This window comes from Lepidochelys olivacea, assembly GCF_965140295.1.
Source record: "Lepidochelys olivacea isolate rLepOli2 genome assembly, chromosome: 6".
Classification (NCBI taxonomy): domain Eukaryota; kingdom Metazoa; phylum Chordata; order Testudines; family Cheloniidae; genus Lepidochelys; species Lepidochelys olivacea.
Window position 1 is genome coordinate 104,714,302 of NC_140416.1, and position 20,474 is coordinate 104,734,775.

Consider the following 20,474-nt stretch of genomic DNA (forward strand, 5'->3'; position numbering starts at 1 on the left):
AGCTCAGTATTAACCTGTCCAGATAGGACAACAAATAGATGGCAAAGGTCAAAATCTTGGGTAGCACCATAGACATTGCTGGAGAATGCTCAAAAGATGTGAACACTTGTATAGCATGTTTCAGGCCTTTCACCAGCCTCTGTGGTACAGCATGACTTCATGCTTGCCAGAAAGCTGAGGATCTGTAGAACTACAAATATACCAACTCTGTTGTAAAGCAGTGAAACATGGGCACTGAGAAAGGCTAAAGAGCACTGGATTGATGTTTTTGATTCCCATCATCTTTGTCAGCTGCTCCACATTAAGTGGCAGGACAAGATTAGAAATGAGCATATTTTAAACCGAACCCAACCACCTTCATCAGGCCTGGTTTGATTTTGGTGGCTTTCTTAGTACAGACACATTATTAGGATGGAAGACCAACAAATTCCAAAGTGTGTTTACCATGGAATACCATTTTATGCCCAGCAATCATGTGGTCGCCAAAAGCTTTGTTGGGGCAGTAAGACCACCATTGATTGACATGCTGATTGGATATACAGTTTACCTCAAACATCAAGGATGAGATCTATCCAGGTGGCACTCCATCTGCAAGGAGGCTATGTTCCTTTGTGATTTGCAATGACAACCACGATACCAGTGTAAGATTCTTCTCTACAGTACATACTTTGAGGAATAAAAATATTGTGACAATTCCTGTCAAACATAAAGGGAAGGCTAACCACCTTTAAATCCCTCCTGGCTAGAGGAAAAAACCCTTTCACCTGTAACGGGTTAAGAAACTAAAGATAACCTCGCTGGCACATGACCAAAATGACCAATGAGGAGACGAGATCATTTCAAAGCTGGAGTGGGGGGAGAAACAAAGGTTCTCTCTGTCTGTGCGTTGCTTTTGCCAGGACCCGAGCAGGAATGCAGGTCAGAACTCCTGTAAAGGGCTAAAAAGCAATCTAGTTAGATATGCGTTAGATTCTGTTTTGTTTAAATGGCTGATAAAATAAGTTGAGCTGAATGGGATGTATATTCCTGTTTTTGTGTCTTTTTGTAACTTAAGGTTTTGCCCAGAGGGATTCTCTATGTTTTGAATCTGATTACCTTAAGGTATTTACCATCCTGATTTTACAGAAGTGATTCTTTTACTTTTTCTTCAATTAAAATTCTTCTTTTAAGGACCTGATTGCTTTTTCATTGTTCTTAAGATCCAGGGGTTTGGGTCTGTGTTCACCTATGCAAATTGGTGAGAATTTTTATCAAGCCTTCCTCAGAAAAGGGGGTGTAGGGTTTGGGAGGATTTTGCGGGGAAAGACGTTTCCAAGCGGGCTCTTTCCCTGTTAGACGCTTGGTGGTAGCAGCAATAAAGTCCAGGGGCAAAAGGTAAAATAGTTTGTACCTTGGAGAAGTTTTAACCTAAGCTGGTAAAAATAAACTTAGGGGGTTTTTCATGCAGGTCTCCACATTTGTACCCTAGAGTTCAGAGTGGGGAAGGAACCCTGACAATGCCACATAGGTCGATACTACAGTTTTTCTCAGTGCTGCTATGACCAGCTCATAGACCGGGGTGGGCAAACTTTTTGGCCCAAGGGCCACATCGGAGTTGCGCAACTATATGGAGGGTCAGGTAGGGAAGGCTGTGCCTCCCCAAACAGCCTGGCTCCACCCCCTCCCACTTTCCGCCCCCCTCAGAACCCTCGACCCATCCAACTCCCCCTGCTCCTTGACCCCTGACTGCCCCCTCCCAGGACACCCCCTGCTCCCTGTCCCCTGACTGCCACGACTATATCCACACCCCCAACTCTAACCAACCCCTGGGACCCCAACCCCTTGTCCAACTCCCCTTGCTCCCCATCCCCTTACCATGCCAGAGCCAGCCATGCCGCCGTGCTGCCCATGCAGTGGCACAGCTGTGGGGGAGGGGGAATAGTGGGGGAGGGACCAGGGACTAGCCTCCCTGGCTGGGAGCTCAGAGGCTGGGCAGGACAGTCCCGCGGGCCGGAGGTGGCCTGCGGGCCATAGTTTGCCCATCTCTATCATAGACAATAAAGTTCCTGTAACATGTAAACGCCCTCATAAAAGTGCTCTTTTTTAGCAGAGGGCAACAGAATATCTAGTGTTCCCCCATACATCATTGTGCAAAAAAAAAAAAAAAAGCTAAATATGATTTAAAGATTAAATAAGGACATTTATCTAAAGTATGAGGAGAAGTGTGTCAAGTGTGTACAACAGACCCCAAAACTCAGTTCATACCAAAGATATCACTACTCTGAAAAACAAGGCAAGCACTAATATAAAAACAAATGCAATTCAATAATGCCATACTAAAAATTAAATAAAAAATTAACAGTTGCTTTCCCCTTCACTCTCTATTTAATCTCAGGGTCAAATGGATAATGCTAGGAATAATATGAATGTGCTTGATAACTAATTCATGTAGGTTTGTACTATGAACTATTCTAATACACCAGCAACCCTTACTCTTAAAGTACACTATGACCCAAGTAAGGAAATCATTTTCCTCTGATGTTTTCATTAGTAGACGGAATAGGCTGTTTAAAAAGATAGCAAAAAAGCTATGCCCACGATTGTCAGTGCTTCCCAAAGTATCGGTTTCTTTCCCTTTCCACAGTAAGAGGTTTTGAGCAGACTCAGCGATAACACCATTTATTCAATGACAGAAGCCTGTACAGCATACTTTAGGATGCTACTTCAGATATACGCTGGAAGATAATTTGCAGCAGTCGTGAATGATTTTTACCAGTCTATGCATTTGTTTCAATTTTTTTTAAACTACTTTCAACACAATGCATCAAAAATAAAACTTTTAGATCACGTTTTAGTTTTGGTAATTTAGCCAGAAAACCTCAAGTCAGATACAGCATCTGTTTTTCAAAAAGGTCCTGCGCTTTTACCCAATTTTACAGCTGGGCTGGTGACTGAGGCACAAGGACATCACATGACTTCCTTAAGCTTCAATCAATCCAGCTGTAAAATACATCTGGATTGTTTGGGAACACATTGCTCGTATGCTTCGTGCTGGAAAAATGGGAAACATGTTTCATTTAATCTAACGGCAAATATTTTTCTCCAATTCATAGGGTACCAAAGAAACCCTTCAAAATAAGTCTACACGTATTAGTTAATGGATACATATATCTTAGAAAAGGAGAGGAATGGTGACTGCCAAAAGAAAGTGTCCCTTGTGGACCAGTTAAACCTGCCCAAAAACATTTAGTTGGAAACCTATCATCAGACCAGCTGTGTAAGTTGTGGTTCAAAACAGGAGTGATTAACTCACTGTAAAAATACTTGGGTTGATGTACCAACCCAGTTTTTATATAATTAAGAAGTCACCTATTAGGTAACATTTGCTACCAAAAGTTCATGTGCTAATATATAAAACCACTGTAAATACATGCTACTGGTGTCTCCAAATATGAATTTGGCGATTATGAAAGATGCCAAACTGATAGCCCTGGAAACTGAAGTCCTCTGTGTGGACACACAACACGTATAGCAGAGATAGGAGAGCTATTTCTACAACTGCAAATTTAAGACCCATAATTCACCACTGCTCTACCTCCAGCAGTGTTAACAGCAGTGCTGGGTGTAACATAGACAGGACTTGGGCATTTTTACCACATCATCTATCTTTGTCCAGAGTCAGATAATACTAGAGACACCTGAATCCTGTCTTATACTACTGCCTTCTGGGATACTAGCACAGTGAAGTTGAAACATTGTTAAATTATAGGTCCTATGCTATAATTGTAACAATAGTATAAGCTTTCATGGCACTCCCATAGAGTGACCACCTTTAGGGGCAAGAAGTAGTTCAGTCTCCATTCTGCTGTAGCTACTGGATTCTTTCCCAAGGTTGCCAAACATGAGACGCAATTGTGCCCATTGTGGTAGTGGTATCAGTCCACTGGAAACTGAACCGAGACACTCACACTTGTTTCACACAGACCATCCAACTTTTGGTTACTATCAAGCTCAAGTTTCAGAGTAACAGCCGCGTTAGTCTGTATTCGCAAAAAGGAGTACTTGTGGCACCTTAGAGACTAACCAATTTATTTGAGCATAAGCTTTCGTGGGCTAAAACCCACTTCATCGGATGCATGCAGTGGAAAATACAGTAGGAAGATATATATATATATACACATACACACAAAGAACATGAAACAATGGGTGTTGCCATACACACTATAATGAGAAAAGGAGTACTTGTGGCACCTTAGAGACTAACCAATTTATTTGAGCAATTTATTTGGATAAGCTATTACCAGCAGGAGAGTGAGTTTGTGTGTGTGGTTTTTGGAGGGGGGTGAGAGAACCTGGATTTGTGCAGGAAATGGCCCACCTTGATTATCATACACATTGTGAAGAGGGTGGTCACTTTGGATGGGCTATTACCAGCAGGAGAGAGAGTTTGGGGGGCGGGGGCAGAGGGGGAGAAAACCTGGATTTGTGCTGGAAAGGGCCCAACTTGATGATCACTTTAGATAAGCTATTACCAGCAGGACAGTGGGGTGGGAGGAGGTATTGTTTCATGGTCTCTGTGTGTATATAATGTCTTCTGCAGTTTCCACAGTATGCATCCGATGAAGTGAGCTGTAGCACGAAAGCTCATGCTCAAATAAATTGGTTAGTCTTTAAGGTGCCACAAGTACTCCTTTTCTCATTATAGTGTGTATGGCAACACCCATTGTTTCATGTTCTCTGTGTATATATATATATATATATATATATCTCTTCCTATTGTATTTTCCACTGCATGCATCTGATGAAGTGGGTTTTAGCCCACGAAAGCTTAGAGACTAACCAATTTATTTGAGCATAAGCTTTCGTGGGCTAAAACCCACTTCATCAGATGCATGCAGTGGAAAATACAATAGGAAGAGATATATATATATATACACAGAGAACATGAAACAATGGGTGTTGCCATACACACTATAATGAGAAAAGGAGTACTTGTGGCACCTTAAAGACTAACCAATTTATTTGAGCATGAGCTTTCGTGCTACAGCTCACTTCATCGGATGCATACTGTGGAAACTGCAGAAGACATTATATACACACAGAGACCATGAAACAATACCTCCTCCCACCCCACTGTCCTGCTGGTAATAGCTTATCTAAAGTGATCATCAAGTTGGGCCCTTTCCAGCACAAATCCAGGTTTTCTCCCCCTCTGCCCCCGCCCCCCAAACTCTCTCTCCTGCTGGTAATAGCCCATCCAAAGTGACCACCCTCTTCACAATGTGTATGATAATCAAGGTGGGCCATTTCCTGCACAAATCCAGGTTCTCTCACCCCCCTCCAAAAACCACACACACAAACTCACTCTCCTGCTGGTAATAGCTTATCCAAATAAATTGCTCAAATAAATTGGTTAGTCTCTAAGGTGCCACAAGTACTCCTTTTCTCATTATAGTGTGTATGGCAACACCCATTGTTTCATGTTCTTTGTGTGTATGTGTGTATATATATATATCTTCCTACTGTATTTTCCACTGCATGCATCCGATGAAGTGGGTTTTAGCCCACGAAAGCTCATGCTCAAATAAATTGGTTAGTCTCTAAGGTGCCACAAGTACTCCTTTTCTTTTTTCTATCAACCTCAACTTGATATAATCCACCAACCTAGAGGTGGAAATGCCTTATATTCATTAAGAGTTTCCTAAGTCATTAATTCCTCTGTATATTACTTTTTTAAATGGTGACCTGAAAACACACACACACACACCATTTTAGTACTTTGTACAAATGCTCTGAAAATGCAAGGAAATAAATCTCAGCACGCTAGTATTTTTCATTTGCTTTTTCCTCTTTTACAGCTCCAGAATTGTATTCCTGCTTCACATAACATTAGAACTTGGTAAGAAAAATTTTCTCCAATATCGCAGAGATTTTAGAGTTCTCTTTTTCAACTTGTGTTATAACCAGTAAAGTAAAAAATACAAAACTAAGCCACACAGCATAATTCAGTTAATTGAGATGTCTCCAAGGAACAGATTTAAGGCTAAATATACTTAATGGCAAGGACTACAGTTTATTAGGATGCTTAAGTGAAATGCCATCAGGTGACTTAATGGCTATTGGGCCTGACATGCAAGACATTCTTGTGCTGGTTGTTAATTTTTTCCTCAACATATTTCTGTCCATCCTTAGTTAGGATACAAGGAGAAAGTGGCTGAAGTGCTTTACCACTGTCTGCCAGGCTGCACCTTTCCAGTCAATTATTCTGAGCTATCATGCTGGCATCTCACATCTGTCCCTGCCACTGGACAGGTAGCAGACTCAGCCTCTCAGAGTAAATGTGCTCCTACCCAATTCCATGGGCCTTTACAGAAATGCAACGGACTCATCCCAGCTTTGAAGCTCACCAAGTTCTTGACTTTTACTATATACCTCTGACTAAAACTTGGGGTGGGGGGGAGGGTGTGCCTGGCTCAGGAGGGTGGCCTGGGGGCATACTGCAGGTGCTGGGTGGGGTGGGGTGGTGGTGTCATGGCCCAGGGGCGGCATCAAGGGCACTGTGGGGGGCATGCGGGAACAGTCACAGCCCCGGGGTGTTATGGGTGCTGGGGGGGGAGGAGTGAGTCATGGCCTGGGGGTGTTACAGGTGCTCAGAGCAGGTGCCCGGGGGAGGGCGGGGTTGTGGCCCAGGGGGGTGCCGCAGGTTCTAGCAGGCAGGCGGGCGGTGTTGGTGGGGCTGGAGCAGGCTCTCTACCCAGCTCCTAGCTCCATGCGCTGCCTCTGCTCCACCCCAAACCCCGTTTCTGCAGTTGCTGTCGCCCTTCCGGGGAGCTCCCCCCCAGGTAAGCACCCCAACCCCCAGCCCTCCCTCACACTCAAATTCCTGCTGCTGGGGGGCGAAGGCAAGACTGCCCCGGCAGTGGCCCATGAGCCTGGCCCATGGGCTGCCCAAGCTGCTCAGGCAGCCCCCAGGCAGGTGCACTGGCTGCTACAGAAGTAATGGAAAATCACAGAATCCATGACTTCTGTGACAAACACAGAGACTTATGAATGATGAACTAAATGTTAACTTTGTTTTAAGATGTTACTTTGGGTGTAACCCCCCCCCAATCCAAATACAAGTTATTGCTTTCTCTTAAATTGCCATTTATCTGTCCCTTTGATCAAAGTGGAACCACATGGCCTTCTCTCCAAGCCTCTGTCCACAGATCAACCAACTAAGGATATACACAAGGGCAGCACTCAGATTACTTTTAGTAGGACCCCACCAAATTCATGGTCATGAAAAATGTGTCACGGACTGTGAAATTTGCTTCTGAATTATAATATTCTAGCTCAGAATGGCGTATCAAACACCAAAATAGAACAGCATTTAAAACAAACAAACATTTTTTAAAACTTTTCTTTATATTTAAGATAAAAGGTTGATTCTGGGGTCAAAGCCATATTTAGACTTTACTTTTCTATGTTAGTCTTTCTGTGTAAAATTCTGGTCTTATTCTTCCTTGTGAGGAGGTACACTTTTAGGATATGATGTACAGTGGTCTAGCTAAGCAGCTCCCAACAGAGATAAATCAATATGTAACTTTATCCCTTTGTAAACAGTTAGTTTCTTCCATTTTTTCTTTTTATAATTTCAAAGGTTCTCTAATACATGCTTTACAACAAAGCCTGCAAATCTCTTTTATATCCAGGTTGTAATCTTAGATCCCTTTGATCGATTGGTCCATCAGCCCTCCCAGAGAGAGCACTGATCACAACAAGTCATTTGTGGTGTTCTAGCCAGTCCTTCAGTAACCCACTGGCCAGGTTGTCAGAGGCACTGGACACCCAATCAGCATAAGGCACTGCAGCCCAGAACTCCCAAGTGATCCGCCAGCCTCAGCCTCCCAAGTAGCTGGGATTATAGGTGCACACCACTGTGCCCAACATAATCCCAGATATTAGGGCAAATGTAACTTCAGTATGTCCAGTTCTGCTGCTGTTGGAGTAAGCAGTCAAAAAGACTGCTTTAATTCAGGAAATACCACTTTCCATAGTTGAGGTAAATGAGGGCAACATTTTAATAAAATTGATGCGCAAGTTCTTTTTTTTTTTTTTGGGGGGGGGGGGGAGAGAAGTAGTGTTTTTAGCTGTTTTCCACTTGCCGGGGAAACATCATTTGTTTGTTACAAATAAGCAAGTGGACTTTTCAAGCCTTGTCTCCTGACAGACAATATCCTTCCCCGCCTCCCACTGAAGTTCTCTACTCAGACAATTGTACACCTAAGCCCGTGAAATATTACTCCTTATGAAAAAGCCATTCAAAAACACTAAACATCACCCAGTCAAATTGCTTATGTCACTTCATATCTCACTTCCTCCACTGTCCCCTTCTAAAGGGTCCCACACAAAAAACATTACCTAAGAGTTAAGATTTCTCAAATGTAATTCTTGTCAACACAATCACTTTAAAAGACACAAACCACTGTTGCATAAATAACTTCGCTCTCATGTATTGCTTTTGTAGTAACCCGCACTCTGGCAGTAGCGCCTGCTGCAGTTGCAATGCAGCCACACAGAATGCTGTCCTAAAGGGAGAGCGAGAGAGAAACCATAAGAGCGCAGCTCAAGCTGGGGCGGGGGCTCAGAATCTGCCTGAAGGAACAGTTGGAAAAAGCTGTCAGAGAAGGAGAAGAATCGAGATGTTGAGCTAGCTCATGAGCTGGAGCCTGGGTAGTGGGTAAAATGATAAAATACAACAGGAGACTAAAAGTAGGGGACTCGGAACTAAGAAGGAGGAAAAAAGGAAAATATGAAAGGTTTTAGGTCAGGACAAGCGGGAGGAAAAAAAACAGACCTGGGTACATGAGCAGATACTGTTAGAGAACGGAAGCAGAGGGAAATAAAAATCTACAGACTTACCAGAGAGCAAGTATCAAAGGAAAAACTGAAAGGAAATATAAATTGGTGAAAAAGGGAATTGATTAAAAAGCTGTGTTAGATACAAACAGATCCTGGAAGCAAAAAACGAGAAGCCCATCAACAAAGAACCTACAGCAGTGGTGGGCAACCTGCAGGCTCCACACGGCCCATGAGGGTAATCCACTGGCAGGCAGCCAGAGAGTTTGTTTACATTTGCATGGCCGCCTGCAGCTCCTGGTGGTTGCGGTCCACTGTTCCCGGCCAATGGGAGCTGCAAGCAGCAGCGCGGGCCACAGGGATGTGCTGGCCACCGTTTTCTGCAGCTCCCATTGGCCAGGAACAGTGAACTGTGGCCACTGGGAGCTGCAGGCAGCTGTGCAAACATAAACAAACTGTCTGGCGCCCTGCCAGCGGATTACCCTGGGCCATGTGCGGCCCGCAAGCCACAGGTTGCCCACGACTGACCTAGAGTGTCTGAACAGAGAGTGACTGAACATCCATAAAAAAAAAATAACAGTTCAAAGGTGCCTAATGGACAAGTGAGGGCCTTCTAAGTGAAGAAACCCTGCTTATGGATAAACTCTGTGAAAGAGGTACAGCCACAGGAACGCTGAATCTAAGAAGCACTTCAAGATGAAGAGAAGCAAAAAACAGGACAGCAACAGTGGAGTTAGACTTATAGCCAAGGAGAAGAAAAGTTAATTCTGCTCTGAAGTGACACAGTATATTGTAATTTTTTTTTGTTCTTGTTAAGAACAATGCATTTGGTACTCACTGCAAAGTGTGTACAAGTTCACAAAGGCTAATGAGTTGATAACCTATAGTTTATTATTATAAATAACCTTTGGTAATGTTCTATAGTATTTACACTCCTGATACAATTTTGAAGTTTTCCCCTATGAAGTTCTAAAAATGTAAAGTTATCCCTTTTGTCCTGGTTTGCCTCTGCCTCTCCTAACAGTTAGCATAGCCTACCCAGGTCACCACATTTTCTTCTTCAATCTTTTATAAATAAGGATAGGTGTCATTAGTCTCTCTCTGTCTCAGTTTCTCCACCTGTAAAATGAAATTAAGTGATTTACCCAAGTTCATACAGCATGTCAGTGGTACAGTTGGCTACAGAACCCAGGCCTCTGACTCCACTCCAAGACCCAATCCACTGGATCATGTTGTCTCCCATCATTGGTCATTACAATATCGTCGTATACAGATCCTACACGCCATTATGCTAAATGCACCTTATACCCACAACAACTCCCTTTCACTTCCAAAATACAACCACTCACAATATTTATATCTCATTCATCCAAAACACACTCACATATATAACTTTAATTCAAACCTCAACTAGATTAGAGTAAAAACACATCTTAATAAAATAGTTTAAACATCTATGAATGTACATGTGATACAATCATACTGTATTGTGACAGGTTTCAGAAGGGTAGCCTTGTTGTTTTCAATCATACTGTATTATAGCCAAAAATCAACACTGCCTGTGCAACCTTAATTTGGCCCCTTGTATGCATATATTGACGTAGTTTTTTTAACAGTGGGACAAGTCTACATAAGCATCTGTGTAAAGCTTAATGTTGGATTAATTGATTTAAATTAATGTACAATTCAGCATGAAATGTACAATTCAGTGCAATCTGCACTATGGATCTGGTAGGGAAATCTCCATAACTCTAATCACATATTCTTGCACTATACAAATAGTAAACAATACTGCTAATAAAGATGCATGCATCTCGTATATGGATAGACAGTGTCTTTACATTTATTTTGTTGTTTTTAAAATAAATACAACATTTGTGAGTAGAGAAGACTTTGGGAAATTCAGATCTGCATCAAGTCTGCAGCTCAGTCCACCTTTACTTGGACATGCCAGTATTTTGATTCTACATGCTTACATTTTGGCTGAAATCCTAAAACTCTCTCTTTGACTGGCAAAAGGGTATGTTTTTCAATTGTGTTAGCTCAATCCAATTAACACAATTGAAAAGTCCTGTTAAAATGCAGACTAGCATGTCCGAAGTTGTCATGTTAAATTAACCTTACTGAGCTAACACGATTGATAAAACCCACCCTTTTTGCCCCTGAAGACATATTCTCTGTGTATTTGTAGTTTACTGAGCGGCTGTCTAGTTTTAACTAGGAGCCAGATATATGGATAATGTCTGAAACATCACATTCATCCAGACTCCTATTGTAGCTTCTTTATACTATGTTGCTTTCAAAAACAAATGAAAGAGTAAAAGATATTCAGTGCATAGTACAATAAAATGTAAGCATTTTGCTATTTATTTACACATTAACAAGACTGCTACTCTGAAAAGACAGTACATTTCTCCATTACGTCACCTAAATAAGGAAAAAAGCCCTTTCCCCTTCGTTGAGAACACAGGCTTTCCCCCCCTTTGCCACTACTGAAGCCTAAGTTTAGTCCATGTTTCAGATAGATGGCTAAACATCACAAACTTGGGAGAAGAAAAAGGGAGAGATGTGTTTATTTCACAGGTAAAATGGCACATTTGGGGAGATCAGAGCCTGCCATCTTACTGTGGAAGAGATAACAGCAGTATGAATTCATCTTTGTATTTTTTTCAAGTGGTACTTTAGTCTAAACCAATCTTCTTTGAGCAGGAAAGGAAGTTGTAGAAACAGCTTCCCCATGGCATCAGTTTCAGCAGCACCTTCAGTACTGATTTGGGAAGGTTGCAACACACAAGCTCATAGAGAAGTAATGGAGAAGTTTCCCCAGCAGATCAATCAGTTTAAAAAAGATACTTTGCTTAAATCATTCAGGGTCTTTCAGTTGCTGGGCTTAATTCTTTTCCAAAATTGAAATAAAATAAAATGCCACACAGTGGACGGGAGAAAAGAGAACAAAAGAGTGCTTAAAATGGTACAAACCAATGTTAAATTATTAATCAATGAATCTGAGCCTCCTCCTGCCCACCTGCCTATGAAGCAGGAAAGCAGACTCTCACATACCAGCAGAAACACTCCAGAGCTGGATCCAGAGAAGTAGAGGTGTGGGAGAATTATGGAGGTGTGGGAGAATTATGGAAGGCAAAGAGAAAGGCGGAGCTGATTTAACCATTTTTTAAAAACGTGAACCCTATGATCATCAAAAAAGGAAGGATAACATCATGGAGAAATCAAGTTAAGCAATTTGTTTACTTTCACTCTCCACCCTTGCTATCACTTTTTTGGAGGGAGGAGCAAGGGAAGGAAGATGAATGAGAGGAAGTGGATTTAATTGCCTCCAGTTTTCATAAAAGTGAAGAAAATCTCATACCTCCAAAGCATACAAATGGGGATTAAAGCAAAACACCCACACATAGATACAAGGCAGTGAGCAGCATGTGGGTTTGGGATGTAATGTTTTTCTCTCCTCCCCTAGCAAGACAGTGGGAGTGGGAACTAGACAAGCAGCAAGTGCTGCCCATCTCGGTCAGTGTTGTCTCCTTCCAGAAACACAGTGAGTGGGAAGCAGAAGAGAAAAGGGAAAATGGGGGACAGAGCAGTGTAGTGGTTCCCATGAGAGGAGCCAGGTGGAGCGGTGGGTGAGCGGGCTAAAGGTTGCAGCACCCCCAGGAGGAATCTGGGTGAGAGCAGGACAGGGATGAGAAGGGGAAGCTGCGAGCGGGTGCGGGAGAGGAACAGGCGAGAGGAGGAAGGCGGGGCGGGTGGGAAGGAGGACAGCCTGTCCCATCAAAACGGCGAGAGCGGGAGGCAGGTTTCCAGCGATCAGCGCACGAGGACGGAGTGCTGGGGCCGGGGTGCTCCCAGCAGAGGAGACGGCCGGGCGAAGCTGCTCCCGCACCGCGGGGGGAGGGAAGTGACACGCAGGGTGAGGTCAAGGCACCCCTAGGAGAGACGGGGGCGGCAGTTGAGAGGGAGACTCACAGGGGTGGAGCAAGCTCAGAGTACCGCGCGGGGGGGGGGGGGGGGGGAGGGTGGCGAGGCCTGGGCGCTGAGCGGCTGCGTCCGAGGAAGGGGGGGAGAGTTGCTCCCCGAGGGGCTGGCCCCTGCGGGGGATAGGTGATGTGAGGGGGCAGCGCCCCATACCCAGCCCAAGGGTGAGAGGGCTGGTGGGCGGGGAGTTGCCCCCCCCAAAAAAAGACGAGGACGGAGCGGCCGGTCGGTCCCTACCTCCCGCGACGCCTCCTCCTCTTGGAAACAGCGCGGAGTCACCCACGTTTCTCTCACCGGACGCCGTCCGCTGCCCGGGGGAGGTGGCGGCCGAGCTAACCCGAGCCCCACCCTCCCAACGCCTGGCCCGCCCACTGATGCCAACCCGCTGCCGCCATTGGCTGAGCCGCACCCACGCAGCGGGCCCGCCCCCAGTTTTGGCACAGCCAACGAATCCCATAGGCCGCCCCCTCGCCACCGCCCCTGTCGCTCACCCACTGGGAGTAGCGGAAACGGGGACAGGGGGCCAGGCCACTCCCGATTGGTGAGAATTCACCCTACCACTTTCGATTTCTATTGGTTGAAGTGGCCTGCAATCCTCTCGATTCTGCTACCTGATTGGTCTTCACCGACAGTACCGCGGTAGGGTGCGCAGAAACCTCTTCTATTCAGCGTGTGACGGAGAAGGGGGGAAGTTAGAGCTATGCCTGTGATTCTCATTGGTCAGTGCGAACGTGGGCGCCGTGCCCTAGCGACGCTGACGCAGTGACGTACAGGAACGACTTGGTCCGATTCCCAAGATGGCGCCGCGCAGGGAGCGAAGTTGTCGATAGTGGCCGCGCTGTGTTGTGGGACCATCGCGTGCTCGCTTCGTGAGTGTTTCTCGGTGGGAGTCTCTCAGAGTGGTATGGGTGGTGACGCGGGGCTCGGGGCTGGGTGAAGAGGGACTGGAATGCCGCGGTGGGGAGGACTCCTGGGTCTTGAGCCAGGGCCGGGGCGCTGAGCAGAAGGGGCGGCGATACCGGGGAGGGATGTTGTGGCCAGGCGGCTGGGGAGGGAGCGAGGCGCAAACTGAGATCCTGGCTAAAAAATGGCGGGGGTGGCTGTGGTCGGTGGCCCTGAGGCAGCGGGAGATTGGGGCGCTGGGCTGGGCGCTGGCATGGGACTGACTCGGCGCGGTTGAGAGCCTGGGGTGCGGGGGACTGTGGAGATGGGGAGGGGCTGCGTGGAAATGTGCGTCCAAACACGGCTACCGTGCCCGTCGGCCTTTGTGCGTTGTTTCTTTTACTCAGTTTGGCATCTCCCTAAATTCTCGTGCCTGAGGGAGACTGGTGTCATAAAAACCATAACATTGCCCTTCGGTTCGGTTGTGGGATTTGTGTCACACGTAGGAAAATGGCAGTCAAGACTGTATTTTGGATTAAATCAATATTCTTTGCTGGCTATGGGGCAGGAGGTAGTGTGATCTTTTCCAAGAACAGTTTCACTTTATAAACTGGTTTATGTTTGAAAGTGCTGTAAGAAGGAGAGTACTAACGAGATTGTGGTGTTTGTTGTTGTTTTTTTGTGATGTATAAAGAGAATCTTAAAAAGAAAATTTTTAGTTTAATATTATTAAAATATGCATTGTACTGAATTTTGTCTGTCTTGGTTTTGATGGGAAACTTCTTGAAAGAAAGGATTGAGAGTTTTACTCCTGAGGGAATGCTGCAGCAAAATATTAAAAATGCTGCACACAATATTTTAGAATTCTGCAAATTTTATTTGTCATTAAATGTGGAGGCTCCAGCATGGTAGTGGGGAGCGTAGGCCCCTGGCTCCACAGAGGTAGGAGATGCCCCTGCAGCTCTCCCCATCCACAACACGGCGGTGAGGCTGCACCTGACCCTGACACAGCACAAGGGCTGGGCCTGCTCTGGAAACACCTTGGGGTCCTGCCCCTCTGTATCAGGTATGGGCAGGCAGGCTGAGCCCGGCGGGATCAAGGTGTGGAGGGATCCAGGTGTGGAGCGAGAGCATTCTGTGTGAGGTAATCTGGGTGCAGGCAGCTTAGTGGGGGATCCAGGTGCGTGGGGGTTCTGGTTGCACAGCCATTCAGGAGCAGGGTGCAGATGTAGGGGCAATGGAACTCTTAAGGGGGAATCCAGGCTAAATTGCCTCTAAGCAGTCATGCAGCAACTTATTAAGTGCCACGCAGGTGCTCAGGGCTGCGGCGGGGAGAGATGCCTCAACACCCCCCCCCCCCCAAGCCCAGATGCTGCTACGGGAGGGAGAGAGCTGGGGAGAGTCCTCTCTCCCCGCCGTAGTCCTGGAGCAGCCTACACACCAAAATCCTCATCCCTGGCCCCACCCCTGAGCCTGCACCCCCAGTCAGAGCCCTCACCCCAACCCACTGCCCTAGTCCTGTCCCCCCCATGCTCGACCCCACCCCAGAGCCCAGCCGGAGTCCTCACCCCCCCCTGCATCCCAACTCTCCGCCCCAGTTCTGAGCCACTTCCTACACTCCAAGCCCAACGGGCCCCACCTCTGCCACATGAATTTTATTATGTGCACCAATATGGAGGTGATCACCTCCATATTGGTGCACATAACAAAATTCATTCCTCACATGTAAAGGGAACACTGGATCCAGGTGAAGGTGGTTGGGGCTCAGAAGGGGGGGTCTGGGTGTGGGGATCTTAGCAGGGGTGTCCACGTATTGGGGGAGTGGGAATTGGTGCGATGGGAGTCTGGGTGCAACAGGTTGGGGCTCGGTGGGGTGGGGGTCTGGGTGCAGGAGACTAGTCTGGGTGGGCCTCATTGGGGTGAGGGTTTGAGTGTGGAGGGTTTCGCAGGGGGTGGGCTGAGTGCAGGAGTGGGCATCCAGATAAAGGGGAGTGGGGCTTGGCGGGGGGATCCAGATACAGGGCTGGGACTCAGCACGGGGTGTCCAGATGCAGGGGCTAAGGCTTGGTTCTGGATACAGGGAGTAGGTCTGACCCACACCAGCCGCAATGTCCGTGATTTACCTCCCTGTTGCCTGAAATAACGTGCCCACATTGTTGGGGAGAGGCACATGGCTGCTCTTGCAACTTCCCTTTGCTTCTCTGTCAGCCATTTTTCTGCAGAGAAGCAAAGAAATCTGCAGGGGACATGAAATCTGTGCGTGCGCAGTGGTGCAGAATTTCCCCAGGAGTAGAGGTTTTTTGGCCCTGGTTTGATTTAGAAACGTTGAATTTTTCCCAAAGAAAACTTTTCTATTTAGTGTGTTAGGTAACCGGTAACCATTTTATTCATGTGTATAGAAATGCTGGAATTATTTGTATACTTTAGGCACCTTTGACATAAACACATCCTAATTTTGATGTGAGATCTATTATGAGTAAATCAGTGGCTTAAAAACTCAACTCCCTCCTTGCGTGTCCCCTCCATATTTTAAAATCTCTACAAAAAAAGATGATTTTTGGCACATGACTTGAAGGTTATTATATAAAGGGTGAGGGAGGAATTTCACATATGAGGAAGTGAGGTGTAGATTCCAAAGAAGGGTGCCCTGGCTGCAGACCCCACTTCATTTATACCAGCAGGACTCCTGTTTATGTCCATCCACTGTGGTGTTGTGCCATGGGGGAGAAATGTTTTTTCAAGTAGGTAGTTCCTAAACCATTTAGGACCTAAAAGCTCAAAGCCAATTATGAAAAATGTGGAAATCTGTTGTTTTTATGAATAGTAGGTGATGCAGAGCAAAGGGGCTGGCATGGTTTTAAAAAGACCCTCACTGAAGTTTAGGGATGGCAGATACAGGCTGGAGATGTGCTCACTGATTCTCTGAGACTGAGAAGTGGCAGGTCAAGCTAAGCCTAACTTAGTTTTAAGTAAGACCGTTATGCATATTGGCCTGTTGTTGTTTTAACACTTTTTTTCTGATTGTTGCATTCCTATGGATAGATAAATAGTTGATAGCATTCTTTTGGATGGATAAATAGCTCCCAAAGGGAATATATGCATGTGGCCAAACCCAGTTGGGCCTGCGGAGTAATCACAGTTAGTGATTGGGGTGTTGTTAGGCAGAGTCTCCAGGCAACAGAAGGGTGAATCTGAGATTCCATCCCAAGAACAGTGAAGACACAGGGCCTGTCATTTGAAAGAGTGTCCATGGAGAGAGAGAGAGGGGAAAGGTTCAGCTAACCCTGTAACCATGTTACCAGCACCAAATTTCACCTAGCCACATTTTTATAACACACTCCTAATTTGTTTCATTCTGGATTAAATGTTTATTAGAAATAAATACAAAATTATATTACATACAGTTGAAACAAAAATTTTAATAGAAATAATAGTTACATATAGAAATAGTACTAGAAATAATTAAAAATAATAGAAGTGAATCAACAGTCTGGCAGAACAGCGTGTGTGTATATATGGTGAATTCGTATAATTCTGAAATTAAAAAACGCTGGTTTGGTTAGGTTAGTGAAGAAAGCACTAGTTTTTAATGCTTACTATTTCGGTATTGAAAAATTCGGGCTGAGCCGGGCCAGCGGCTGGGACCCTGGCTGGCAGGAACTCGCTGACGAACCCCAGACCAGCAGGGGGCTGAGTCACTCAGCCCACGGCGGGTCTGGGGTTCTGTCCACTGGCCCCGCTCAGCTGGAGTCCCTGCTGCTGGCCCCACTCAGCCCACTGCCAGCGTGGGTGAACAGGACCCCCAGCCGGCAGCAGGCTGAGCGGGGCCGGTGGCCGGGACCCCGGCTGGGAGGAGCCGGCTGACGGAACCCCAGACTGGCAGCGGGCTGAGCCGCCCAGCCCTCTGCGGTTCTGTCCACCGGCCCCACTCAGCCTGGTGCCAGGCGGGGGTCCCGTTATGATAAAGTAAAATAAAAAATTCTGCCCCGTACTCCTTGAAACCCTTTCATGTACCATCAGGGGTATGCATACCACACTTTGGGAAACACTGCCCTAGATCAAGTGAGCAAATATAATAAGAGATTTGTAGTGACTTATTTGCCCAAGTTTCCCTACTTTGGCATTTACATCATTCTCTTAGTTTTGCATATGTCTACAGACTCGGGGAAACCAGTGTAGATGAAACCTGAATTTTTCACAAGTGAAATATCTTTTCAAAACAACTTTTCAAGCCTTTTCTATGCATCATTAATCAGCAAAAAATACACAAATACATTTCCCTTCTTTCAGATCATCTTTCCATTCTACCTTGTGACATGTATAGTGTATGTGTGCGTAGCGAAAATATCACTTACGTCAGGATGAAAAATGTTGGTCTGTTGCAGTTTTACCTGATTATTTTTTATATTATTATTTTGAAGCTGCTGTCTGAAAACCCATTGCCTGAAAACTTATCAAGCAGGAACAATTCTACTTCAATAAATGAAGGAGAATAAAGAAAATTCCAGCCCTTCTGTAAATTTGGCAAACCTGGACCACACAAAACCATGTTGGTACTGGGATAAAAAAGATCTGGCACATACACCATCACAATTAGAAGGACTTGATCCAGCGACTGAGGCACGATACCGCCGAGAAGGAGCCAGATTCATATTTGATGTTGGAACACGTCTGGGACTGTATCCTTTTATGTTGATATTTTCAGGGTACGATGTAGCATTATGAATTAGAAAGTCCAGAAAAAATATACCAAGCATGGTCCTTGTGCATTTGTGTCATTAATTTGTACAGGGTAGTCTTATTTCAAAAACATCACTAATATTTTTAAATTAAACATCTTTGATGTTTAATGTTTTTCTACTTGAACATTTTCTTCTGTTAATTGAATCCTAGTTTCTGTAACAAATGAACTACCTTAACTAATGAAGTGACAACATAAAGGGAAAAGGTGGCCTGTCGGTTGTGTGGTGATTTTAGAAATTAAAAGCTCCTGGTTTTTCCCTTCAAGGCTCTGTTTAGGCATGTGTTTGAATTTACATCTTTTCTTGTCCATTTTGCCCCTCTGTATATTCTCTCCTAACTATTCCCTCTTTTTCTTCTGCTCCCAGCTTCTTCTCACCATTCCTCATACTCGGAATTACTTTCCACTTTTGTATACCAATAATCCCTTTTCTTCTTCAAGAAAAGGAGTACTTGTGGCACCTTAGAGACTAACCAATTTATTTGAGCATAAGCTTTTGTGAGCTACAGCTCACTTCACGAAAGCTTATGCTCAAATAAATTGGTTAGTCTCTAAGGTGCCACAAGTACTCCTTTTCTTTTTGCGAATACAGACTAACACGGCTGTTACTCTGAAACTTTTCTCCTTCAGTTCCTCATTAAAAATCTTCTATAGTTTTGATCTTCACTAAAGTTGGATTTGATTTCAGCTACATCAGCCCTTAACAATCACCTGTTAGTGGAGAGTTAAGAGAGGCAAAATCCACCTGTCAACCACAGGGAAAGTCCTTCTCTTGGCTGTATTCCCAGTCTGAGTTGAAACAATGGTCTCCGTGATTCCACCACTTGCTTGGGTGTTGTGATCATTAAATTGCATGACTTCCACTCCAGGCCTGCCATTATTGCTGGCTTTTCCAAGCTAGGTGTGGGGCTTAAGTCATGCAGGTGGTGGTATGGACCCTCTGTACCAGGGTGAACTTTACCTTGACCCTGTAGCCATGCCTTTTACACTGTTCAAGATATCCACTGCACCTGAATTAGGTTAAAAATGCTCAGGGCGGGGACCTTGTGTTTTTTTGTAGGTTTTTTTGTAGGTTTTTTTGGTAAAACATCACACTTGCTTTCAGAACTTGAAAAACAAGTATCAGATACAGTATTAGAGAATCAGTCAGCTTATTTGTTCAAAACAGATTTTTTCTCTGACTCTGCTTCCTCTCATGTCTTCTATTTTGAACTTGATTTATACTGTTTAAATCCTTATTGTGTAGCGCAGACATTATGACACTTTGGCAACTGGAATAATTTATTTTCATCGATTTTATATGTTTCATTCCTTCAAACAGTTCCCAAGATATGTAAGTATTTACAGCATTGACTTCTTAATTCCATGGTTGCTTTAAGTATGGAATATTTAAAGTAGTGGCAACTAAGGAAGGCTGATGGCCTCATTTCTTAACTAAAGCTTCATGTTTATGAATAATCCCCTGAAATATCTTGCCAAGGTTATAGTTTATGCATATTGTTTCTTTAAATGTTTAAGCTTTCTGTTAATATTGTGCTTTTCAGAGTTTCAGAAGTATGTCAGAAAAAGGATAATTTAGAGTATTTTAATTACATGTGATTTTTTAATTTACGATTTAATGTAGAAACAAGACCTGCTTTAAACACAAAGTATTACACAGTTTTCATTTTTTCCATGCAATGAAAATTAAATGTTTTATCTTGAATATCAAGGCTTAAAATGTAGTTCTTCTGTGCTCTAGAGTAAATAAGAATTGCTGTTACAATTTTGTTATGTTAATGTCATTCCCAAGAAGCTGTAATTTGTGATTTGCAGCAGGGGCTAAGTGGTCAAAGAAAAGACAAATTACATATATAATTATGTTTTTAAACCCCCTTGTGAAGCAATGCTCTCTATGCCAAGACAAAAACCTATGGCTGTATTTCTTTAAATAAAATAAAATGCTACTTAATGGGCTGTCTTCCAAAAGGTTATATTTACTTGGAAATAGCTAAAAAAGCTAAATTGTGTGTGTAATCATTTCATGAGCTTCTAATTCTATTAA

At 44.5% G+C, this 20,474-nt stretch overlaps 2 protein-coding genes across 4 annotated transcripts in view; one reads left to right on the plus strand and one right to left on the minus strand.

The window, feature by feature from the left end:
• The window catches only part of SETD3 (SET domain containing 3, actin N3(tau)-histidine methyltransferase), a 68,967-nt gene extending 55,812 nt beyond the window's left edge, over positions 1–13,155 (minus strand). Inside the window, exon 1 of the mRNA XM_084631333.1 lies at positions 13,045–13,155. The gene's annotated coding sequence lies outside the window, so the exon portion shown is untranslated. The remainder of the gene's footprint in view (positions 1–13,044) is intronic.
• Positions 13,156–13,483: 328 nt separating this feature from the next.
• CCNK (cyclin K) overlaps positions 13,484–20,474 on the plus strand; it is a 31,229-nt gene continuing 24,238 nt past the window's right edge. Inside the window, exons 1-3 of one of the 3 annotated variants that reach the window (XM_084631334.1) lie at positions 13,484–13,676; positions 18,111–18,368; positions 19,682–19,763. In XM_084631334.1, the coding sequence (XP_084487460.1) occupies positions 18,172–18,368; positions 19,682–19,763 (279 nt within the window). In that variant the 5' untranslated portion in view covers positions 13,484–13,676; positions 18,111–18,171. Of the gene's footprint in view, positions 13,677–18,110; positions 18,369–19,676; positions 19,764–20,474 lie in introns of those variants that run through there. The other 2 variants (XM_084631335.1, XM_084631336.1) reach the window with 2 other exon arrangements.